General features: G+C 41.9%; 1 protein-coding gene across 1 annotated transcript; it reads right to left on the bottom strand.

The window, feature by feature from the left end:
- Nucleotides 1-530: 530 nt before the first annotated feature.
- slc29a4b (asolute carrier family 29 member 4b) lies at nt 531-15,742 on the bottom strand. The gene is made up of 11 exons (XM_066661811.1): nt 15,582-15,742; nt 14,054-14,189; nt 11,946-12,077; nt 10,882-10,995; nt 10,526-10,654; nt 9,235-9,309; nt 7,962-8,236; nt 6,237-6,360; nt 4,174-4,361; nt 1,916-2,156; nt 531-743 (listed from the first exon to the last, which is right to left on the bottom strand). Exons 2-11 carry the CDS (start codon nt 14,175-14,177, stop codon nt 592-594), a joined length of 1,554 nt encoding a protein of 517 aa, XP_066517908.1. The 5' UTR covers nt 14,178-14,189; nt 15,582-15,742; the 3' UTR covers nt 531-591.
- Between the last annotated feature and the right edge of the window lie 11,927 nt (nt 15,743-27,669).

The following is a 27,669-nucleotide window of genomic DNA, read 5'->3' as shown; positions in this document are numbered from 1 at the left end:
GTCTCCTTCAAGTGTGTTGAACTCTACAGTGAGGTTGTTAGCAGCGGTTGGAAAAGAACAAGTTGCTGGAGGATGGAGTGGGGCACATCCACTTGTATCAGGGATAACACTACCCCTAATAACCCCACCATGGTGAGGAACATATTCATACAACATATATAAAGGCCCGATTTTATTACTTTTATCAAAGGGTAGCAAATAATATTCATAAAAGTGATTATTTATTCATTCTCTAAATTGCAGCTGTAAGTCCCTGAATGAACCAGTTTATGCTCCACAAACTGGGTCCACCACATGTGGGTGGCCATGTTTGTAACAGGTTTAATAGAGAATTTGATATGTCCCAGCAACTAGGCATCAGTGTAATTACTGGTTTATAATGTCAAGAACACATTTAAAAAATATGAATTTAACAATATATTTAGACACTTTTAGAGAAATCGAAAACAAATAAGATGTGGAATAAACAGATCCGATCGGCTATGTAGTGATTATTTTATTCACATTGAAGAGATGCTGCTTCAGTGCAAATGCGTATGTGTGTGACTGTGTGTGTGTGGATGCGTGTGTGAGCAGTGTGTGTGAAATGTGTCAGAACGCAGGAGTGTAGCTGTGAAGTGAGAGTGTGGAGTTGAGTTTGAGTGTGTGTGTGCGTGGTGAGTGTGAGGTGAGGCTGAAGGTGGAATAGGACACTGCAGAGCCCAGCATCAGGCCAGCCATGTAGGACACGGTCATGGTGTTACCTGCAAAAAAAAAAAGACAAATAAATCAATGCTTATTTCATCTCGCTCAGCTAGAAATAATCTGCTCTGTTCTGCACAGCCCACTCTCTCCTCCCACAGGGACACTGTATATATTCTACTGGGTAAACTAAAGCCAAACTTGTTTTTTTTTCTGGGTCACAGGTTTAAATACCTTACTATAGTGATATTAATGAGTCCTCGTCAACTTGAAAACCACTGTGTGACCACCTACTACATCATGACCAACTACTAAATCTACACTACAGAGCATTTTATACCTTAAAATTACAGCTTTAAACTCCTGTAATAGGGAGAATACAGCCTCTGACTTTCCGATCCCAGACTCAGCACTGCAGAAACCACACTATGTAACTTTTGGATGAGGGTAGAGGATGAGGGTGCTGTAAAAATAAATTACAATCTGCAACTGTAGGAGGAGCCCAGGAGCCAAAAATTCCGACTTCTTTAAGACCTCATTTATGATTTCAGCAACTGTTTATTTTTGGAAATTCACATATTTTTGCGGAATACCTAAATATACCATTAGATGCGATATGTCAAAGTCACTGACTGGGCAAACACCAGCTTCAGAAAATGCTCTGACAAAAGTAAACCATGATACAAGCATCTGTACCGAAGAACAACTTCCAAAGGTGTGTCAACTGAGAAATGGTACACAGAGAAATGTCTACAGTTAGATAAAGTGTAACAAAAATGCTAATCCATGAGGAGAAAATAAGTTTTAAAGCCTTTTTGTGTAACATTTTATAATTTAAAAAATCTCCCACTCTTTTGTCATAGTCTGCTTTGTTTCGTTGAATAAAAAAACAAATGTCATTTTTAATATTAACACAACTTTTACCATAAAATGACAAGCGTGAGAGAATGTTTGAAAAATGTAATTACAATTATATGTTGCACAAATAATAAAACTTTAACCTTCACTAAAGTAACATATATGCTGGTTGTCCAGCAGGTTTTTATGAAGTGCAGCTGGATGTCTAGCTTTTCAAAAGCCTTGAACATCAAAGACCCTCAGGGGTCCTTCTGAAATCTTCTGAGTAGATGTTCTTAGCACGGATTTTTCAACGGGGAACATATTTTTCGTTTAAGAACCGTACAGAAGCTCATGGAACTGTGCCTGGAATGTCTTTGTTTGTCCCTCAGCTCACCTGCCAGCTCTCGCTGTTGTGGAGGCACTTTGCCTGCAGCCTGAATCATGGGCACAGAGCCCAGGTAACCGTTGCTGATGCCCAGCAGGAGTGAGAGGGCACAAGGCCAGGCTGGGTGAGACAGGAGGGGGCGCTGTGCTGGAGACACGCACATCACAAACAGGGGCAGGAAGAGAACGCGAACACAGGAACACACCAGCAGCTGGATTCCACCCCACTCATACGGACACGCTGCCAGGATCTGACAGAGAGAACAGAATTGAAATTGATTAGGGGTTTGCACCTGTCCAGAAAACATCCTTCGCACTTGATTTATTCTCCACCTTTCCAGAGTATCTATAGATACTTCCCCTTGTAATCATATAACTCTAAATCTATAGTGCACTCTTTGTGGATGCAGATATTCAAGCACGCATATTAGATAGAACCCTCTGGAGCAGCTGCACATGAGTCTAAAACCACCTTGCTCAATGCCAAGCATCCACTAGATTGTATAAAGCCTGGCTTTATAATCTTTGGGGCTGTGGAGCAGTATAAATGCATTCTCTATGTTAATGCAGCACTGTTCAATATTTCTGAGTTGGAGTGGGGTTTGTGGCCAAGAACTAATCATCGAAAATCAACACCTGACTACACCAATGCTTAGATGGCTGAATGCTACCAAATCCTTACAGAAACATTTCAACATCTAGTACAAACCTTCTCAAAAGAGTAAACTGCAGCAATGAGTAACTATTATAGCCTCCATTTTACACAAACATTTGGATGTATACACCTATGCAACGAAGCACAGATGTTAGATAAGTTCTAATAAGTAACCAATTCTAACGGCTTAACTAGGTTAGATTTAATGAGCTAGCTAGCAATTTTAGAGTGTTAATGTACATCAATAATAAGATAGCAATAATAAGCACTAATAATTTTGAATGTACATAATGAGCTAGCTAGTTAGCATTAAAATATACACCCGTAAATAATGAGCTAAATTACCAATGCTAGAGTTTGAATATATACCTGTAAACAATGAGCTAAATTAGCAATGCTAGTGTTTGAATATACACTTGTAAATAATGAGCTAAATTAGCAATGCTAGTGTTTGAATATACACCTGTAAATAATGAGCTAAATTAGCAATGCTAGTGTTTGAATATACACTTGTAAATAATGAGCTAAATTAGCAATGCTAGTGTTTGAATATACACTTGTAAATAATGAGCTAAATTAGCAATGCTAGTGTTTGAATATACATTTGTAAATAATGAGCTAAATTAGCAATGCTAGTGTTTGAATATACACTTGTAAATAATGAGCTAAATTAGCAATGCTAGTGTTTGAATATACACCTGTAAATAATGAGCTAAATTAGCAATGCTAGTGTTTGAATATACACCTGTAAATAATGAGCTAAATTAGCAATGCTAGTGTTTGAATATACACCTGTAAATAATGAGCTAAATTAGCAATGCTAGTGTTTGAATATACACCTGTAAATAATAGCTAAATTAGCAATGCTAGTGTTTGAATATATACCTGTAAATAATGAATTAGCTAGCACTATTAATGAATATATGTATGTAAATGAGCTAGCTTAGCAACATTAGTGTTTGAATTTATGCTAAACAATAAGCTATCTACTGTTTGAATATAAGCCACTAAACAGTGATGCAGCTAGCAATGATAGGGTTTGAATGTCCGCTTGTAAATAATGTGCTAGCAATATTAACATTGAACGTACACCCGTAGAACTACTAAATAAGGCTATACTCTATATTAACCATTTGAGACTTATATAATTAATGCATCTTCATACTTTAATATTGTGCAGTGTGATATTATTTTTTACTGAAACCACAGAAAATTTCACTAACATACTTCAATCAAATTATTGCCTATTAAAATGAATTTGTGTTATTTTCTATCCTCCAATCCTCCAATAAAATAGATGTTACTCTAAAACAAAAAAACCCTTAAATTAAAAAAATCCTTAAATCTTAAAATAAAATAAAAAGGGCTTTTATTTGCTGAACTTGAAAGGTATGTCATACTTGATGATTCATTCAGTGAAATGGCCCCCACTTCTGAAAAGTTTAGGTCTTGAAGAACGTGTAGGTTGTCTACTTTACTTTAAACCATCAACCGTTTAAGCCTTCTAGCTCCATCAACTGGGGAGCTGTAAAAATCATTGTGTGTGTGGGGGGTGTATTAAGTCTTATAGGGTTAATAAACTCAATTGCAGCATTGAACAGTGAAGCTCTTACTTTTCCCACAAAGTCAGCCATGTTGAAGAGGGCCATGGTGAGGATGGGCAGCCACTCCCCGAGGGTCTCGTTCTGCAGCTCGGACTCCAGACCCGGGAACAAACACAGCGTAATGAAATACGTCACAGAGATAGAGAGCATGTAGGGCCAGATTACACAAGCCACCGCACACCTCCGCACCATTACGTCTGAGACAGAGAGACAGAGAGAGAGAGAGAGAGAGAGAGAGAGAGAGAGAGAGAGAGAGAGAGAGAGAGAGAGAGAGAGAGAGAGAGACATTAACTGTTCTGTGGAACAAACTCCTTGATCCCACCTAAAGTGGAGAGCAGCTTTAAACATGCTTTAAAGGAATTATATTAAATAAGGTATGATATTGTGAAGCTGTGTTATTTTAAAGCAGTTTAATGCATATATCATATTCAAATCCAGAGAAGTCTTAAATGTGTTTTATATACTGTCTAATCTTTTCATTTCCAAGCTAGCTAACAAACATTCTAGTAAAGTAGTAGTCTAATAAAGTGATAGATCACCCCCGTACCCCCCGCAATAGCTCAGAACTCCCCCTAGGGGGCAAGCCTCAACTTTGAGAACCACTGATTTAAAAAAACAGTAGGTAATAGTTGGTATTTTTTACACCTGGGCTCCCCCTAGTGTTGCAGAGTGTAATGCATTTTACAGCACTGCACTGAGATCAAGGAGGTGTGTTTTTCTACACTCCTACAAACATTACATAGTGCAGTTTCTGCAGTGTTGAGTCCAGAGTAGCAAGAACAGATGCCCTATTCTCCCTATTACAGGTCAGTAAAGCATCACAATGATATTTAATGCAGTAATTTCAAGGTAAACGTGATACTTTGTGTTGCTTTAACTCCCTTCATTTCCAGGCTTATCACATCCTAAGGCATTTATCAATATCACTCAAGACAGTGAAAACTCTCTGAGTATTTATTTTGTTATAGAAGTAATAAATGGAAGTCTGGACATTTTTTGGTTCTTTTGGCTCTTTACCACTGTGGAACCAAGCATCTTGTTGGAGTATTAAAGATGCATAATCCCTTCTGTGTTGTTGGAGGTACAATGATTTTTTTTTCTTCAAGCCAGTGCACAAACTCCTTCAGACCTAGGATCAGGTATCTGGAATCATTATTGCTTATTATTGATTTGTTACAGGGCGGCACAGTGGTGCAGCAGGTAGTGTCACAGTCACACAGTTCCAGGGACCTGGAGATTGTGGGTTCAAGTTCTGCTCCGGGTGACTGTCGGTGAGGAGCGTGGTGTGTTCTCCCTGTGTCTGCGTGGGTTTCCTCCGGGTGACTGTCTGTGAGGAGTGTGGTGTGTTCTCCCTGTGTCTGCGTGGGTTTCCTCCGGGTGACTATCTGTGAGGAGTGTGGTGTGTTCTCTCTGTGTCTGTGTGGGTTTCCTCCGGGTGACTGTCTGTGAGGAGTGTGGTGTGTTCTCCCTGTGTCTGCGTGGGCTTCCTCCGGGTGACAGTCTGTAAGGAGTGTGGTGTGTTCTTCCTGTGTCTGAGTGGGTTTCCTCCGGGTGACTGTCTGTGAGGAATGTGGTGTGTTCTTCCTGTGTCTGAGTGGGTTTCCTCCGGGTGACTGTCTGTGAGGAGTGTGGTGTGTTCTCCCTGTGTCTGCGTGGGTTTCCTCCGGGTGACTGTCTGTGAGGAGTGTGGTGTGTTCTCCCTGTGTCTGCGTGGGTTTCCTCCGGGTGCTCCAGTTGGTAGGTGGAAACTCAAAAGTGTCCGTAGGTGTCAGTGTGTGTGTGTGTGAGTGAATGTTCTAATATGGTGTATAACTGCACTGAGGCTTAAAAATTGACATTTACATTATCCCTCTGCTTTACAGGAGTGTTTGCCTAACCATTCCTGAACACTAAGGGGAAGTATTTTCACCTTAAAACGACAGCTTGAATGCTTCAATGAGCTGTAATGAAGAGAACAGAGTGTGTGTTGTTGCTACTCCGGGCTCAGCACTGCAGAAACTGTGCCTGAAAATTATAGCTGTAAATGTAACTTTTGGAGGAGGATAGGAAATGTATGATGACGGCGGTCACACCTTTGATGCTGGACCACGACCTCTTGGTCTTAGGTTTGGAGACGTCAAATCTGACATAGGTTCCATCAGCGTTACTGATGTTAGCAGCGTCAGCCTCAGCAGGAGCACACGAGATAGGACCATCCTATAGAGAGAGGGGGATCAAAAGGGAAAGAGATGGAGAGATTTGTTGGTATACGACTAATTTGACTTGCTACTCAAGCTTGAACCACTTTTGCATGATCAATTATTCTAACAACATCAGGGTTTAAGCAGGAAATCACATTTGTGGCTAGCCCTTGTTTTAGTAATGTACTCAGACAAGCAGTACTGAATGGGGCTCCATCATTTCCACTCAAAGCTGAGAGGACTAACTTCCAAAAAGCCAACACTGGAGACTGTGGCCAGTGGTGATCTTTCATTTTACTGCCAGTGATTTTCTATGGAGATTGTACAAGCTGTACACTGTGTTAAACACCTGTGTCAACAATGAGTGCACATTAAAAAAAGGACATATGGAAAAATCACCTGTTCAGTGCCTGTGCACATTGATTTGGGGATCTGAAGCCTACCACCCAGTAAGTTCTTTATAGGCTGCCTAATCAGAAAACACAGGATAAAGCACGTTGTTTTAATATTGCACTGCTTCATATGTAGAGTGCAGAGACTTTTGAATAGCCCCGCCCCTTAGTCCTAGCCTTTCCAATCACAACACTGAGCCCGGGTTTATGTGGGAGCGCAAAGACGAGGTTAAACGCTGCAAAGCAAACACAACCAGTGCAGAGAAATAAGACAACGGAGCAAAAACAGCTAAAGACCAGAGATTCTGCTCTTCGCTCCTCAATCCTGGGCTCTCGTACTGAACTGAGCTGTGGCTCATTTTCGTTTAAAGGAAATGGCGCTGAAACTGGTTGTTCTGAACAGGGCTGATTAGACAGGGGTGAACACTGCTGTGGGGATCGATCCTTGTGGTATTTTGACCATTAACCACTTGTGGAAAGGTCAGAATGTGTTCCCTTTAAAGTAGCAGAAATCAATATTTACAAGGAATGTCCTCTAACATCTGGACATATATGCCATGTCTCAATATATCCATCCATCCATCCATTATCTGTAACCACTTATCCAATTTAGGGTCGCGGGGGGTCCAGAGCCTACCTGGAATCATTGGGCGCAAGGCGGGAATACACCCTGGAGGGGACGCCAGTCCTTCACAGGGCAACACAGACACACACACATTCACTCACACACTCACACCTACGGACACTTTCGAGTCACCAATCCACCTGCAACGTGTGTTTTTGGACTGTGGGAGGAAACCGGAGCACCCGGAGGAAACCCACGCGGACACGGGGAGAACACACCAACTCCTCACAGACAGTCACCCGGAGCGGGAATCGAACCCCCAACCTCCAGGCCCCTGGAGCTGTGTGACTGCGACACTACCTGCTGCGCCACCGTGCCGCCCCTGTCTCAATATAGAGTGAGCTATTTTACTCCCTAGATAGGCCATCAGAGTAGTTACTGAGTCACTCTCAGTGTTTACAAATGTTGAATATAGCAACTAAACATATAAGATGAAGATATATTTAACTTGCAAATGGATTCTGGGTGGGCTTTGGACCCCGATGAAGATGAAACAGTGACTGAATGAGTAAAGGAACGAATTAATAAATATTATATTGAAATACATTGAAAGTCTAAACAAGTTCAATAATACAGAATCCACCCGTTTGTACCCATTACCTCATCTTCCGTACTCATGTCACGATGTATCTGATATCTGCTCCTCTGCTGTGTCGGCGCCGCCGTGATCTGACCTCTGACCCAGGTGTCACCGTGGCGAGCGCGGTCGGTATGGTAACGGACAAAGCGTGTCCGCCGCACCAGCATGTGTAACAGGAAGCAGAGCGTCTCCATGGAAACGGAGAAGAGGAAAAACACAATGGTGTTGTTCTTCTCATTCTCCATCAGCAGCTTGGTGAAGATCCGGCTGAGAGACACGATCACTCCCGCTGTGCCTGAGCGGATCAACAAATAAACAAATAAACAACAACAACAACCCGGGGAGCACTGGAGAATTAATTAAGTCTAAAGATGCAAACACATGTTAATGAGTGAAAACAGAGCTAACAGAAACAGAAAGTGAAACACAGCTCTAATGTAACCAAGGGAATTTTAGCATTTTTTTAATAAATGTCTGCATAATTCAACACCTCAGATCTATATACTGTTATTCAGCATGTTGTAATTAAAGACCAATCAATTTCTTTACAGTGGAAGCGATGGGAACCAGAGATCACTATGTTTATAAAAAAAATATAATAAATAAATATAATAAGTACACCAGTAATATACCAGATTAGTGGTGCATTTACTGTATTTATTATACAGTAAAATAGTAAAATAAAAGATAATTATTTTGCCTTATAGAATACAAAATGTATCTTCCTGTTACCTTTTATGGAAAATTTTAATACCAAGCTACATTCATTTCTCAGGAAAAAGGCATATTAATTCATTTAAAATCATATAGAGATAATACTCAAGTCTGGTTTTAACCCCATTCTGAGTAGTCAACCCTTAGTGTAATCAATTTCTGTGAATGAGCTTTTAGAGGCTCTGAGTTTCTCTGGAACAGAGCATTTCTCAATGACTCTGTTTACATTTTAAAGGAACAATCAGTCATTTTCTCCAGTGATTGTTTTTCATATAATGAAACAAACATCATACTGACACCTAGTGGACTGGGGGGGTATCAGAGATACTTTATTAAAGTTATCTTAAACATGTCTGCCCCCGTGTGGATGACCCACTCTATGGAGCATAGACTGGTTCATTCATGGACTACAGAGCAATCTAAATCTCATGTGAGTTACACTTAGAAAAAGATATAATAATTATTGTTTTCTACATTCTGATGTTGAAAGGACTGATTGCTGCTTTAGAAACATAAATACGCAGATTTGGTGGAAAGAAACTTATTGTGGTTATTGTAACAGAAGAAGTGTCAGCTCACTCTCTCCCGTCATCACGCCCTGGGTGTAGCGCTTGGGCAGCATCCCTGTGTAACCATAGAAACTGGACTGCTGTACTGCAGAGGTCAAAGATCAAAACATTTATGTTAGATTTATGAAGAGGTATGTTTTAGATATTGTAATATTATTAACATTAGTATACTTTAGTATTAGTAATAATTTAGTATTCTACTTCATTAATGTGCATTCTAGGCACTTGAATAATTCACTTTAGACTTTATGAATTTCATTACTACCAGAAAAACCATAGTGGTCACTTTGACCGTATCATCTTATATGTTTGAATATGCCAAAATAGAAGATAAATGTTAATACAAAGAGTTTTGTTCTTTATTATTAAGAGATACATCCAAAAGCCATTGTAATGTTTAGGGTAAATAATTACTGTTAAAATGCTTATAATGTGTATTTGTGCTTTGTAATATGAATGTCATTAAACAATGTGAGACTGAAGTGTGCACTAATTTAGTCTAATTAATTTCATTTAATTAATAAGTCATGAAATATTAGATACAGAAGTTTTCATTTTGTCAGTTATTTCACATTCAATTATCAAAATGTTAATTTTGGAATTTTATCGTGTTAATTGTGCATTAAGTATTGTTTTGCTTGAAAAAAACACAGATATCATAACAATAACTAGTGTTATTATATAAATCAATATATTTATTTATAACACAAACGTAATCTTGAGGAAATCCAATAATTTTATTAGTCAGGATCCAATTACTGCTTTATCTAATCAATACTTAAACAAATTAACCCAGGATTAATGTTTGTTTAAATAGATTCTAATTTATTTTTGTATTAAATATAATACAGTGTTTGCAAAAGCTAAATGTGACAGAGGTAGGTATAGTGTCGTGGGTAAAATTGTTGTCCCACATCGATCATAGACTTAGCATGATTTCCTTGCAGGTTTCTGCTGGCCTTGTGCTGGTCTAGCTATTCACTCAGTATAGTCAATACTTATTGACCAGTGCCAAACAGTGCAGCAGACTAAGGTTGGATTCCCCACTTGGGCAGGTACACTACACTATTATCAATGTATGTCCATGGGCAAGACTCCTAACATTTCACAGCAACAGAATTAACCTCTAGGTCACTCTGGGTAAGAGCGGCTGCCAAATGCTTCAATGGAAATGAATGGTTTAAAACCTATATCTAGATGTGCTTAAGACTTGCGCAGGACTCTGTGTATTTGATATTTTAACACTTCAGAAATGTCAAAGGAAAGAGTAGTATATAAAGTATTTGTGAGTAAGTTATAACCTGTACATCCAAAGGCAACGATGGCAACAGCAGCAAGAGTTACAGCGTAGGACTGCCGGGAGTTGAACAGCTCTAGCCAGACGTCAAACACACTCACAAACACCAGTGGACCCAGTGCAAAGACATATCCTAAACACACACACACACACACACACACACAAAGCAAAATGTCAAACATCAATAGTAATTCTTCAAAAAAATGCAGAAGTAAATGTCAGATGCCAGAGGACCTGAGGCAAGTCTAAACACATTACGTGAAACAAATAACACAAAGAAACTCATATTGTTTAAGAAAGGGTGGGTTATTTATGAGCACAATATTTTGAATGTGTGTGTGTGTGTGTATGTGTACTTACCAACAGTGATGCGTGTGTGTAGACTCAGTCTCTCCACCAGAGCGTTGTTCAGGATTACAGCACCAAGAGCCACCAGTATATACGTCAGACTCATATCAAACACAATAGAGGAGCCTGCGAGAGACAGAGGCTATTAATAAACATCATGCCGCTGTTATAAGAAAACCTTCTCAGTGTTAGTCATTTTTCGTCGCACTAGTGGCTTTAATCACTGCCAGATTTTCAGAAAAAGCCCCAAAATGACTTATAATATATAATCTCACATTACTAACACTCATGTCAAATCCAAATGTTGCTAAAAAAAAAGCCATATGTTCTTGTTCTTAAAGGAATACTACGTAATATTTCACATTAAAATTGCAGCTTCAAAATCACTGTGATAGTGAGAATGGTTGTTGCTAATCTGGGCTCAGCACTGCAGAAACTACATTATGTAACTTTTTGAGGAGGCTAGGAAGCAACTAACACGTTCCAACAAATGATCTTTGACCCCAATAATAGGTGGAAAACACTGAGCTTCATTAGAGCTGTCGAGCAGTTTACAAAATGAACTAATTAATCACACAATTTGCTGCAACTAATGGCATTGTCCCTTCTTAAACATGCAGCTCTTAACAATGCATAAAAAAATATAAGATCAACAATGGAATTATATTTATATTAGTTTGTATATTAGTTATATAACATATTAATTAAGAAATGTAATCAATAAAATAAAGTTAAAATGCCAGTAATTCCTTGCACGAGGGGCTAAGCGAAGTAGAAGATGAAACAGGAGCTCTGTGTGTGATTGTGCAACAGAGAGAAAGAGAGAGAGAGAGAGAGAGAGAGAGAGAGAGCAAGAAAGATACTGAGGTAGAAAGGAGGAAAGTTAAGACTGTGAGGTAGTTATGATATTTAATAAATATTACAGTATAAATAAAATTTTAATCTACCTTCTGAAAAAATGTATGTGTTAACAGAAGTTAATAGAAACATAGAAGAGTCGTACAGCTGTAAATGAGAGGTTTACTAATAACGTGGACGGTGTGTAGAAGGTGAAATAAATCCTGATCAGATCGTACCAGCAAATTTGCGATGAAGGTAGTCCACATCTGTTATGAAGCTGTTGTACGGCAGCAGGAAGCCCACACCGGCCAATAGCATTGCAAAGTAGATACCATGGTAACGGTCATCAGGTACAGGCTCCTCTGAAGCTGCACAGGAAATATCAGTTAATTCAATCAGCTGTCACAGAGCGATCCACGTCACGTGTTTCGTCCACTGTCCTACACCCAGCACACACTAAACACTGGGAGACACCTTCTCACTCAGCATTTCTCACTAAATCAACACAATCAGAAGGACATTTATTGCAGTAACACTTCTATTCGTCTTGGAAGACTCTGCTTCTGCTGCATCAGCCCCAAGGATTAAGCCTGAACCATTGGGGAATATATCAAACTGAACATTGTCACACCAATATTGCAGCTATGTTTTAAAGGAACATTATGTAAAATAATTGTTTGCTCGTCGGCTCCCCCTATAGTTGCAGAGTGCATTTAACTTTTACAACAACGTGCTGAAATCAAGGGGCAAATCAAGCATGTGTGTGTGGGGGAGGGGGGGCGGTATCCTACCCTTCTCCAAAAGTTACATAGTACAGTTTCTTCAGTGCTGAGCCAGAGGTGCCTACGGTAAAGGCTCTATTCTCCGTATTACATCTCAGTGGAGCATCCCAGTGATTTTGCTGTACATTTAAGGTAAAAACACTACCTAGTGTTCCTTTAAACTGCAATAATCATCTATAATTTAAAGTTACCGGATCATTCCACTCAGCTTTTTTTTGTCACATTTGTGGTTAAACTAAGAAAATCCAGCTGTATTTGGGAATATCTCCAGGCCTGTAATTATTAACCAGAAGAACAAGAAGATCTGGATTTCATTTTGAATTAAAAATCCCAAAAGGAGTGACTGGTGGCAGTGTTGTGTTGCCTCTGATTGGTTTTAATCTGTTATACAGAATCTAAATGTCCCCCATTTATATCTTGAGAAACTGGTCCTGACTAAAAAGCTGGAATTAAAGTGAGAGCTCCTGTAATATTAACACTGCACTCTTAAAATTATGAAAATGATTAATCGTTCAGCCCTAAGACATCACTGGTGAGGTCAAGTGAACTAGCTGTAGATCGCAAACACCACTCCAACTTACCCCAAAGGTCCAGATTTAAATCCTGTAGAGAATATTGGAATGATATTAAAACATGAGCTTTTAGGTGTACATAGGAGTTTTAAAGCATTTTTGTGGAACATTCATTCATTCATTAGGGTCCAGAGCCTACGTGGGATCATTGGGCGCAAGGCAGGAATACTCCCTGGAGGGGGCGCCAGTCCTTCACAGGGCAACACAGACACACACACATTCATCATTCACTCACACACTCACACCTACGGACACTTTCAAGTCGCCAATCCACCTACCAATGTGTATTTTTGGACTGTGGGAGGAAACCGGAGCACCCAGATGAAACCCACACAGACACAGGGAGAACACACCACACTCCTCACAGACAGTCACCCAGAGGAAACCCACTCAGACACAGGGAGAACACACCACACTCCTCACAGACAGTCACCCAGAGGAAACCCACTCAGACACAGAGAGAACACACCACACTCCTTAAGACAGTCACCCAGAGGAAACCCACTCAGACACAGGGAGAACACACCACACTCCTCACAGACAGTCACCCGGAGGAAACCCACGCTGACACAGGGAGAACACACCACACTCCTCACAGACAGTCACCCGGAGGAAACCCACTCAGACACAGAGAGAACACACCACACTCCTCACAGACAGTCACCCGGAGGAAACCCACTCAGACACAGAGAGAACACACCACACTCCTCACAGACAGTCACCCGGAGGTACCTGGAGCTGTGTGACTGCGCCGCTACCTGCTGTGCCACCGTGCCGCCTCAAATCATATCGTTGTATTGAAATATTTTATATTGTGATATATATATATATATATATATATATATATATATATATATATATATATATATATATATATATATATATATATTATACTGAATAATTGTCCAGGCATACTTTTTGTTATTGAAATTTTTTTAATTTTCCCATTTACTGTTTGGCCTGTTGAAAAGCGCGTCCACTGCTACTCACCCTGTGCCCTCCGTATACTCTCTGTCCCCCGAGTGTCTTCACCTGGGAGTTTAGTGAAGCTGAGCTGTGACAGCCCACTCCTCTCTCCTCTCTGCCCCAGTCTACCCCACTCCTCCGAGTACATCCCTAAAAGGGACTAAAAGAGAGACGGTCTTGTGTGGAATCATGTGTACATGTGTTTATATGGAAAAACCTCCCAATACATACTACATAGACCTGTTATGAAAATGTTATGAACAGACTGTGGTAAATCTGTTTTCCTGCATACTTTGCTACCCCCCTTCACCCTGTTCTTCGATGATCAGGACCCCACAGAGCAGGTCTGATTCTGGGGTGGATCATTTTCTCAGTGCTGCAATGACACCGAGTTACACCATGCTACTACGAGTAGATCAGACACAGCAGTGCTTCTAGAGTTTTTAAAGCTCTTAGTGTCACGGCTGTACAGAGAACAGTCCACCAACCAAGAACATCCAGCCGGCAGCGTCCTGTGTCACTGATGAAGAACTAGAGGACGACCGACACACTGTGCAGTGACACTTTACATCTACAAGATGGCCCACCAAGGTAGGAGACTCTAACAGAGTGGACAGTGAGTGAACACAAACCTCTAGGCGCACTGCTGTGTCTGATCCACTTGCACCAACACAACACACTAAAACGCCAACAACATATCAGTGTCACTGCAGCGCTGAGAATGACCCGCCACCCAAATCATCCCTGCTGAATGGGGATAAGGAAGTATGTAGAGAAACAGATGGACTAGTGTGTAATTGTAGAACTACAAAGTGCTCCAGTGTGGTCAGTGGAGCTGATAAAATGGACAGTGAGTGTAGGTACCTGGTAGGTGTTCCTAATCCAGAGATCGTTCAGTGTGTGTTTAAGAGATATTGATGGCAGTGCAGCAACAAGAGGATTAGTGAGGGCAGGGTACTGATGTTGGGGGATTAGTTCTAGATCTGAAAGACAACTCTAGCTCATCCCAGAGGTAGTGAATGGAGCTCCATCACTCCAGGGAACACAGTTCCAGTGCTCCTTAGCCAAATACTGGGGGGCTTTATAATATATCACAAAAAGTAAGAAATACTAATTATTATTTTTATTATATGGGCTCTCTCTCTTTTCCTCTCTCTCTGTGTGTGTGTGTGTGTGTGTGTGTGTGTGTGTGTGTGTGTGTGTGTGTGTGTGTGTGGTTCAAAGGAGTGTAAGGTGAAGGTCACGTGTGCTCCAAAAAGCCCCATGCGCTAAATCAATGAATGAGTGAAGGAATAAATAACAATGTCATTCACAGCTTTGCTCTGGATGTTTTATTCTCATAAACAACCCCTTAATATTCACTAATGTTCACATAAACACTGTTAAATCCGTCGGTCCCGGTCACATCCAGAGTTCCCGTGTCAGAGTCGTGTTTACTGTTAGATTAAACCCTGGTTGTGTTGCAGAACATGAGCTCGAATGAAGAGCGTTGGAGCTGAAGGTGAGAGACACGATGATAAAACGGAGAAGAGACAAACAACAGGTTACTTACCTCAGAACGACGTCTGTAAACCAGCGCCTCTCCGGACACACGACGGAGAGGAAAAGACAAAATGATAAAAACAGTTTTCCACGATGCAGGATTTTCCCTCGAATAGGGGATGAAGCTGAGAGGATTTTCCCGCTCTCTCTCTCTCTCTCTCTCTCTCTCTCTCACACACACACACACACACACACACACACACGACTCTGAGGGCTTAAAGGGACCATATCGTGAAAACAAATGAGCTGAAGGTTGTGAAATGTACACAACCCTTCAAACGGTGCCCATTTGACCCAACTCCGCACAGTATATAGATGTGGTATAATTTATTTTTGTCATGTCACTATATATATATATATATATGACTGAATGTGTGAGTGTGTGTCACCCTTATATATAAGGTGTATAACATCCAACATTTGAAACTCTTGAATTTTTTTTTTTCAAAAACATAGTACAGGAGGTCCTCGGGTTACGTCAGTCCCGACTGTATAAAGCCTTGTTTTGACTTAAGTGGTTTTGCGTCGTAAACGTCGTAACGTGAACTTCGTGTTTGGTGTGCGCGGCGCGGCGGAAGAATACACGGTTACGCGGCTCGGGACCGAGGAGGATAGGTGTTAGGATAGGATCAGTGCTTACAGTGTGTTATTTACGTACAGTATGTACGTATGTCACCGCGACCATGAAATAGAGAAGCGGAAAACAAAATGATGATGATGATGATGTACGTATGTTACGACTTACACCGAAAATCGGTTTAGGACACGACGTAGGAACGGATCAACGTCGTAAGTCGAGGACCCCCTGCATATCATTTACAGTGTACTCAAACAATCCGACAATATGCTGTAAAAACCCACATGAGCTAGTGTCCGAAATCATTCACTACCCTCCTGAATAAAGTTCCATATGCACTATGTAGTGAGCAATATAAAGAAAAGTGAATAGGGAGCCATTTCTGGCACAGGGTCAGTCAGTTACTCAGTGGCCCCTTGCTTTAAAGAACACAAAGTACAATATTTATGCTCCTGGGCACCCCCTACAGCTGCATAGTGCATAATTCACTTTTATGGCACTCAGAACTGTGGACAATTTCACACACTCACCCAGTCACTCGCACACACACACCTGTGGACAGTTTCATACATTCACCCAGTCACTCACACACTCACAACTGTGGACAATTTCATACATTCACCCAGTCATTCACACACTCACACCTGTGGACAATTTCATACATTCACCCAGTCACTCACACACTCACACCTGTGGACAATTTCATACATTCACCCAGTCATTCACACACTCACACCTGTGGACAATTTCATACATTCACCCAGTCACTCACACACTCACACCTGTGGACAATTTCATACATTCACCCAGTCATTCACACACTCACACCTGTGGACAATTTCATACATTCACCCAGTCACTCACACACTCACACCTGTGGACAATTTCACACCCAGTCACTCACACACTCACACCTGTGGACAATTTCACACACTCACCCAGTCACTCACACACTCACACCTGTGGACAATTTCATACATTCACCCAGTCACTCACACACTCACACCTGTGGACAGTTTCACACATTCACCCAGTCACCCACACACTCAGAACTGTGGACAATTTCATACATTCACCCAGTCACCCACACACTCACACCTGTGGACAATTTCATACATTCACCCAGTCACCCACACACTCACACCTGTGGACAATTTCACACACTCACCCAGTCACTCACACACTTCACTTGTGGACAGTTTCACACCCAGTCACTCACACACTCACACCTGTGGACAATTTCACACACTCACTCAGTCACTCACACACTTCACCTGTGGACAGTTTCACACCCAGTCACTCACACACTCACACCTGTGGACAATTTCACACACTCACCCAGTCACTCACACATTTCACCTGTGGACAGTTTTACACCTAGTCACTCACACACTCACACCTATGGACAGTTTCACACATTCACCCAGTCACCCACACACTCAGAACTGTGGACAATTTCTTACATTCACCCAGTCACTCACAGACTTACACCTGTGGACAATTTCACAAATTCACCCAGTCACTCACACACTCACACCTATGGACAGTTTCACACATTCACCCAGTCACCCACACACTCAGAACTGTGGACAATTTCATACATTCACCCAGTCACTCACAGACTCACACCTGTGGACAATTCCACACATTCACCCAGTCACTCACAGACTCACACCTGTGGACAATTTCACACACTCACCCAGTCATTCACACACTCACACTTGTAGACAGTTTCACACATTCACCCAGTCACCCACACACTCAGAACTGTGGACAATTTCATACACCCAGTCACTCACACACTCACACGTGTGGACGGTGTCACACACTCACCCAGTCACTCACACACGCACCCAGTCACTCACACACTCACAGCTGTAGACAATTTCACACACCCAGTCACTCACACACTCACACCTGTGGACGGTGTCACACACTCACCCAGTTACTCACACACACACCCAGTCACTCACACCTGTGGACGGTGTCACACAGTCACCCAGTCACTCACATACGCACCCAGTCACTCACACCTGTGGACAGTGTCACACACTCACCCAGTCATTCACACACTCACACTTGTAGACAGTTTCACACATTCACCCAGTCACCCACACACTCAGAACTGTGGACAATTTCATACATTCACCCAGTCACTCACACACGCACCCAGTCACTCACACACTCACAGCTGTAGACAATTTCACACACCCTGTCACTCACACACTCACCCAGTCACTCACACACTCACACCTGTGGACGGTGTCACACACTCACCCAGTTACTCACACACACACCCATTCACTCACACCTGTGGACGGTGTCACACACTCACCCAGTAACTCACATACGCACCCAGTCACTCACACCTGTGGACAGTGTCACACACTCACCCAGTCATTCACACACTCACCCAGTCATTCACACACTCACCCAGTCATTCACACACTCACACTTGTAGACAGTTTCACACATTCACCCAGTCACCCACACACTCATACCTGTGGACAATTTCACACACTCACCCAGTCACTCACACATGCACCCAGTCACTCACACACTCACACCTGTGGACAGTTTCACACACTCACCCAGTCACTCACACATTCACCCAGTCACTCACAGACTCACACCTGTGGACAATTTCACACACTCACCCAGTCATTCACACACTCACACTTGTAGACAGTTTCACACATTCACCCAGTCACCCACACACTCAGAACTGTGGACAATTTCATACACCCAGTCACTCACACACTCACACGTGTGGACGGTGTCACACACTCACCCAGTCACTCACACACGCACCCAGTCACTCACACATTCACAGCTGTAGACAATTTCACACACCCAGTCACTCACACACTCACACCTGTGGACGGTGTCACACACTCACCCAGTTACTCACACACACACCCAGTCACTCACACCTGTGGACGGTGTCACACACTCACCCAGTCACTCACATACGCACCCAGTCACTCACACCTGTGGACAGTGTCACACACTCACCCAGTCATTCACACACTCACCCAGTCATTCACACACTCACACTTGTAGACAGTTTCACACATTCACCCAGTCACCCACACACTCAGAACTGTGGACAATTTCATACATTCACCCAGTCACTCACACACGCACCCAGTCACTCACACACTCACAGCTGTAGACAATTTCACACACCCTGTCACTCACACACTCACCCAGTCACTCACACACTCACACCTGTGGACGGTGTCACACACTCACCCAGTTACTCACACACACACCCAGTCACTCACACCTGTGGACGGTGTCACACACTCACCCAGTCACTCACATACGCACCCAGTCACTCACACCTGTGGACAGTGTCACACACTCACCCAGTCATTCACACACTCACACTTGTAGACAGTTTCACACATTCACCCAGTCACCCACACACTCATACCTGTGGACAATTTCACACACTCACCCAGTCACTCACACATGCACCCAGTCACTCACACACTCACACCTGTGGACAGTTTCACACACTCACCCAGTCACTCACACATGCACCCAGTCACTCACACACTCACACCTGTGGACAGTTTCACACACTCACCCAGTCACTCACACACTCATCCAGTCACTCACACACTCACACCTGTGGACAGTTAAACACACTCACCCAGTCACTCACACACTCACCCAGTCACTCACACACTCACACCTGTGGACAATGTCACACACTTACCCAGTCACACACACCTGTGGACAGTTTCACACATTCACCCAGTCACTCACACGCTCAAACCTGTGGACAGTTTCACACACTCACCCAGTCACTCACACACTCACACTTGTGGACAGTTAAACACACTCACCCAGTCACTCACACACTCACAGCTGTAGACAATTTCACACACCCAGTCACTCACACACTCACAACTGTGGACAGTTTCACACACTCACCCAGTCACTCACACACTCACAGCTGTAGACAATTTCACACACCCAGTCACTCACACCTGTGGACGGTTTCACACACTCACCCAGTCACTCACACACTCATCCAGTCACTCACACACTCACACCTGTGGACAGTTAAACACACTCACCCAGTCACTCACACACTCACCCAGTCACTCACACACTCACAACTGTGGACAGTTTCACACACTCACCCAGTCACTCACACACTCACCCAGTCACTCACACCTGTGGACAATGTCACACACTTACCCAGTCACTCACACACACCTGTGGACAGTTTCACACATTCACCCAGTCACTCACACACTCACCCAGTCACTCACACACTCACACCTGTGGACAATGTCACACACTCACCCAGTCACTCACACACTCACACCTGTGGACAATGTCACACACTCATCCAGTCACTTACACACACCTGTGGACAGTTTCACACATTCACCCAGTCACTCACACACTCACACCTGTGGACAAAGTCACACACTCACCCAGTCACTCACACACTCACACCTGTGGACAATGTCGCACACTCATCCAGTCATTCACACACACCTGTGGCCAGTTTCACACATTCACCCAGTCACTCACATACCAGTGGACAGTGTCACACATTCACCCAGTTACTCACACCTGTGAACAATTTCACACACTCACCCAGTCACTCACACAGTCACACCCGTGGACAATGTCACACACTCATCCAGTCACTCACACACATCTGTGGACAGTTTCACACATATATCCCAATCACTCACATACCTGTGGACAGTGTCACACATTCACCCAGTCACTCACAGCGAGCAAAGTTGGAGGTCCACTAGTGTTTTGCACAGCGTTTTCTGGGCGGACCACTGCTGATTAAACAGAATTTTAAACAAAATGCCGTTCACAGTCCAATTTACCAATTTTCCTATCATTAGGTTCTTTTTGTTGTTCTTTATATATAAGATTAGTAAATCATTTTAATCCAGCACAGTGTCAACATTTTCAGCGTTTAATCATTTTATATCAGGTTTTTACTCATTATTATATCTCTCATAGTTGTTGGTAATATTTGTATTAGTTTGTTTTCCAGAATAAAAAGAAAAAATCAGTGTGAGGAGGTTATAAATGAGTTATATCCTGTACAGGACAGTAATCTCAGTGGTCCGATGGTGCACCGGCAGTGGCCTACAGTCAGTGGTGTGCCAGCATTTTTATGCCAGTGGAGCGATATATGCTCCCTGTCTGGGCACCCACATCTGTGGAAAGTTTCAAACACTCACCCAGTCACTCACACAACCACTTCCCTTCAAAAGCATTTTTGGATTGTCTGAACATACCAGATCATCATTTACTTAGGTTTAAAACGTGTTGAAGCTGGAGCTTTTTTATTTATTTTTTTTACTACTTTGTTACTAGCAGGCTAAAATCTCTTTGTTTAACTGCTCCTCTACCTGCTGTACAATCTTTCCTTCACTCTGTAGATGTAATGGCTTGACTTTATAACTCCTGAAGGTGAACGACCCTTTTCCCTTCACTCTGTCAAACTGAGCTGAGAGGAAGAATGAGATAGAAAGGGAGAAACAGCACTCTGAAACATTTGTACAGTCAATCAGAACAAATTCATCTCATGACTAGGCCCCTTGGGTGTCCTTGGGTACTGAGCTAGAAAATAATTTATGGCAGGCAGCTAGTGTTGGAGTCTGTCCAGCCAACAGTGAAGATAACAGCTTATAATTACATGGCTTTTAGGAGGAACATTAATATCTGTCTGATAATGGAAAGAACATGGAGCATTAAAGCAGCAAAACACACCAGTACAGTGCAAAACTTCATTTATATTATCTTCCACTCAAACAGACCCTAAATACAAGATGTTCATTTTTCAACATCAGAAAATAACAGATAATTACAAAGAAGACGCACATATCAAAATATCTTTGATTGTGTCCAATTTCTGCCTTAAAATAAAAATAAAAATATATTTACCGTAAAATTACAGCTTCTAAATTATTGTGATGCTCCACTGAGCTGTGATAAGGAGAACAGAGCCTCTGTCATTGCTTTTCTGGGCTCAGCACTGCAGAAACTGCACTATGTTACCACAGGAGTTATCAAATTGGCTGAATACAAATTTTCTCAAGCTTAATGCCAAAAAGACAGAATTTCTGATTGTTGGTTCTAACGCAGCCATCTCAGCCTACTCAGACTGGCGTAGATGATACCATTCATCCAATAAGGCCTCCTCCATGCACACTTAGGTCCTCTGATTCTGCTTGTTTGGCTGTCCCAAGGTTTACGCTGTCCTCTATGGGTGGCAGGTCTTTCAGTGTTGCTGCCAGTGCATTATTATGATACGTTTTTGTGATTATAAATGATCTGAGGAAGGTCTCTTTTCACCAGCTGTGTTCTCTAGGATTCTCTAGGATAACTCTATGTCAGAGCTACACCCTTTTAGACCCATAGGTTTGAGTGGTCTTCTCACATTTGATGTATAGAAACTCCAGCAGATGTTTCCAGAACTACTAATGGACCTAGTCTTGCATATATCCATCCATTATCTGTAACCGCTTATCCAATTTAGGGTCGCGGGGGGTCCAGAGCCTACCTGGAATCATCGGGCGCAAGGCGGGAATACACCCTGGAGGGGGCGCCAGTCCTTCACAGAGCAACACACACACACACACACATTCACTCACACCTACGGACACTTTCGAGTCGCCAATCCACCTGCAACGTGTGTTTTTGGACTGTGGGAGGAAACCAGAGCACCTGGAGGAAACCCACGCAGACACAGGGAGAACACACCAACTCCTCACAGACAGTCAGCCGGAGGAAACCCACGCAGACACAGGGAGAACACACCAACTCCTCACAGACAGTCACCCGGAGCGGGAATCGAACCCACAACCTCCAGGTCCCTGGAGCTGTGTGACTGCAACACTACCTGCTGCGCCACCGTGCCGCCCCCTTGCATATATCGATTATATCTATTTTTGTTTAAATTCTGGTGATACTTTTTTGTTAATTATGCTAACTGTTCCCCCACTGTGTGTTAATGTACTGTCCCTTTAAAACCACACTGCTGCACATGTAGTCACATGATTCTGCCCCATTCAATCTGCATCATGGGAGGAACATGGAGGAGAACCTAAACACAGAGACCAACCGAGCGACTCGAGCAGTTTGTACCTAAGTGAAGACAACACTGAACATAAAGAAGATGAATGTAAGCAATGACTAAAAAACAAAAAAGAACAGCAACTAAAGTTAATCCCACTGGTCTGTTTCAACACTTGAAGCATAAAATATGAACAGAACATGGCTCAAAAATGAGACAGACATGCTCTTAGCAACATTAGAAAAAATATAACAGCTTTAACACTTGAGTATAATTAAGGTAGGAGTCTTAGTGTAAGGAAAAATCAAAAACAAAATAATCATACATTAATCATATCTGAGGTGAAGTGTTCAGTTAATTGAGGTATTGATTTGCGTGATATTGGTGTTTTTAAAAGTGGAATGATATGTTTAAGAAAAAAAAACACTGTTGTTCGTACGTGGCTGAAGTGTAATTTATCTGTAAGTTTTTATTCACCGTGTGAATTACCACAGAATAAGGTTTGTAGCATTTTCGGTTTGTGTTTACTTTCATGAAGTTAACGCTCTCTCAAATTTGAAGACATTTCTACTTTAAGTCATCGGAAAAAGCAAAAATAAGTTCATATTGCCCAACTATTGAGCAGGAATAGAGCAATATCCTCATCTCGGTTCGTGCTTTTGATTGTTTGGAGTTCTCTCGATTGTCTAAAACACTCTAAATGATGTTTCTCTGCCGTGAGCAGAGGGAGAGAAAGCCTAGCATACCGGACTGAGATATTGTTTTTTTTTTTTTTTTTACCCATTTACAGACACCAGGGCTTCATAAACACATAAGACATTTTTGAGTGCAAACTGACTGGAGAATCCATTCCCTTGAAATCCCTTATCTGGGCAAGTGTGTTTGAAATGTGCATATACTAAGGCTTGGCCCGTGGCTCAGCCAATCACATTTCAGATGCTCACTGTGTATTTTATAAGTCTAGTTTAAATTCTGCACTCTGTCTCTTAAGTTTCATTTAAAGTCTGGAATAAAATGCTGAACATGAGGTTTGCAGCCTGACCCAAATCAGGGCGATACATTATTTACAGGCTCTTCTCTGAGTTTTCCAATAGATCCTGAGGACATTTCCCTCAGTGGGGAACAAATCCTAGCTTGTGAGACAAAAGTGAAAGAAGAAGGTTATAGAAGACAAGGAATTCCAGTGTTATCATGAGGCATAATTACTTTCCAGATGTAAACATTGTCTATGAACTGTTTAAACGTATTAATAGCTTATTTTCTTTATAACAACATTACTCTATTGATATGATAATGAACTGTAATTAACTGGATTGGGAACACCTCCCTTGTATCTTCACTCATTGTACATTCTTTCTTCTCCCCATTTCACCCTGTTCTTCATTGTTCAGAACCCCCACAGAGCAGGTATAATTTGAGCGGTGGATCATTCTCAGCGCTGCAGTGACCCCCGACATGGTGGTGGTGTGCTAGCGAGAGTTGCACTGGTATGAATGGATCAGACACAGCAGTGACCGCTGGAGTTTTTAAACACTACGTCCATTCCCTGTCCACTCTTGTTATACACCCCTCCCTCGTTGGTCCACCTTGTAGATGTAAAGTCAGAGACAGTAGCTCATCTGGTGCTGTGTTGGTCGTCCTCTAGTCCTTCATCAGTGACACAGGATGCTGTCGGCCAAAAAAAAAAAGAGAATGAAAGCTGTAATAAAGGGTCTAATAAGGGTGAATTTTGTGCAGTACACCCTTAAAAATAAAGGTACAACCAAGGGTTCCTTGAGTGATGCCATAGAAGAGACACTTTTGGTTCCATGTTGAAGTGTGAAGGTTAAAGGTTCATTAACCATTTAAATATATTGGCAAAAATGGTTCTTTATGGAACCAAACATGGTTCTTCTAAAGCACTAAGGTGTGGTTCTTTTAAAGAACCTTGTGTAGGACCTTTATTTTTAAGAGTGTATTGTACATTGCATTTATTTGTTTTTTAAATAAAAGTATAAAATCATGTATCGTTGTGTATTAATAAATTGTAAAAAATACTTTATTATCGAGCATTGTGTTATAATTTTCAAAACATTTAATATGAAGGAATCACTCGTATGCTGCAGTTTGGGGCTGTGTCGGAGCGTCAAATGGGAGAACACGTTTCCTCCTCCATATAAGGCCTCCTCTTTCTGTCCTTCATTCTCAGCTTCCTGCTTGTCTCATTGAAGCACATCACACAGGCGCACACACACACAATCTGAACACTGGGTCACCATGGTAACACATGGAGGGGTATTGTGTCAGAGATCTCAGGAGATCGCTGAGAAAACAAAAACCTCCATCCTCATCCTCTCTGCACTCTCTCTCTCACTGTAGATGTGTGTGTGTGTGTGTGTGTGTGTGTGTGTATCCTAAGGGCCCACATATAGAATTCTCTGCAATGCAGAAACTGGATAAAGTGGGAGAAAGACAGAGAGACACATGGACACCCACCCACACCCACACACTGCACTAATTTACTACACACTGGTGCTGAATGAGTGATCAAGGCTTATGTGATCAGCGTAAAGTTAAGCTGCAGAAACTAAGTGGAGAAGAAATCCAATGTTGAGATTGGCTTCTAACTTCACTGCACCACAGTGTGCATTAAAACATGAGCAGAGCGAGAGTCTGTTCAGTTACATCATCCTGCAAAAATAGACATGGATATAACTACATTCCCACACAGTCTTCACTGCACTGTTCATGACAAGTCTATGTGAAAGTCTGTGCAGAGGTACAGTGGTGTTATCTTCTGGGGAAAGTTTGTCAGATCATTTCTGTTAAATAGGACAATAAATGTTTACCTGTGTAACGTATAACTGTAATTATAAATTCAAACGTTCTTTTGTCATTTTATGGGAACTTGTGTAGTATTAAAAATGACAACTGTCATTCATTCATTCATTTATCCAGTTCAGGGTCACGGTGGGTCCGGAGCCTACCTGGAATCATTGGGCGCAAGGCAGGAACACACCCTGGAGGGGGCGCCAGTCCTTCACAGGGCGACACACACTCACACATTCACACCTACGAATAGCCAATCCACCTACCAAAGTGTGTGTGTGTGTTTTATTTCCTTTTTTTTTTTTGGAATGTCGAAGGAAAACCTCATAGTTTTGTATTTTTTCTGCACTTTTTATTAAATGTTTAATGTTTTAAAGTAATTTAGAGTGGTTTGGTGTAAAAAGGTTGTGCTACAAAAACTTGGAGTGAACAATTAATAACAGTAAATACACCTAATAAATAACGCTGAATTTCGTCCATAGCATTTGCTTCCGTTTCAATCTGGTCTCGTCAAACAGCAAAACTCACTAATGAGCCAAAGTTAATGAGTGAAGGGTGTGCGGTTTCCATCGCTGAGTACGAACTCTCTGTGCTCTTCCTCTGAGAAAAGTCTTTAAACTAGATAGGGTGTTTTCTTTAGTGAATTATTCAGTGATGCCTTCCAGAGCTGTTGGAACTGATAACACATCTATACCACCACCAACGGCCCACTGTAGCTCATCAGATCAAACTGAACGTACAGTTCAAAGCTAGGCCAGTGTCAGACTGTACACAGATAACATTAGACATAAATCCTTAAGCTGAAGTTGTTATGATTTTTTTTCTGTGGAACATATGTCTGAAATTTCTCATCACATCCAAAAGATGAATTAAAAAATATGAAAAAAAACCCCAATAAAATAATAATTAGATGTAGGATGTAAACTCAGCAGGCTTCCTTTTCCAGCCCAAATGTGGAAACAAACTTGCAAACCTTGCCTGGCAATAAATAATGGTTTTTATGATGTTCTCTCTATCCACTATTCAGCACAGAGCAGCTTAGCCCTGCCCCTTTATACTGAAGTTATACCTGGAGTCTGATTCACGTAGGAAAATGGAGAAGAGCCAATAAAAACAAGGATCATTTACATCTGAGTGTTAAAACAAAAACAAACATTTAATCCTAAAGTAATCCAAAGTTTAATGAATTAAGTTATTTATTTATTTGTTTGTTTATTTATCCATCCATCCATCTATCCATCCATTATCTGTAATCCTTATCCAGTTCAGGGTCACGGTGGGTCCAGAGCCTACCTGGAATCACTGGGTGCAAGGTGGGAACACACCCTGGAGGGGGCTGTTTGTTTGTTTATTTGCAGCAAACTCACACACATTGGTTTTGCTATGCTACGCTACATTTACACCCAACTCTGACCTTAACCTCAGTAACCAAAAGTAAATCTCTTCACTCTTTCAGTTTTCCTCACTAAAACACAGCTTTTTATATAAAACATTAGACATTTTGAAGACGACCAAATTGTCCTCACAATACAACACACTGTCACATATTCCTATCCTTGTGGGGACATCTGGGGCACTGTTGGTCTGCGCTGAGCCTTATATCTGTGAGCACAAAGGTGAGTGAAGGGCACAAAGTCTCAT

Source organism: Hoplias malabaricus, chromosome 2 (assembly GCF_029633855.1).
Source record: "Hoplias malabaricus isolate fHopMal1 chromosome 2, fHopMal1.hap1, whole genome shotgun sequence".
Lineage (NCBI taxonomy): Eukaryota > Metazoa > Chordata > Actinopteri > Characiformes > Erythrinidae > Hoplias > Hoplias malabaricus.
This window is presented reverse-complemented; position numbering and strand designations above follow the sequence as displayed.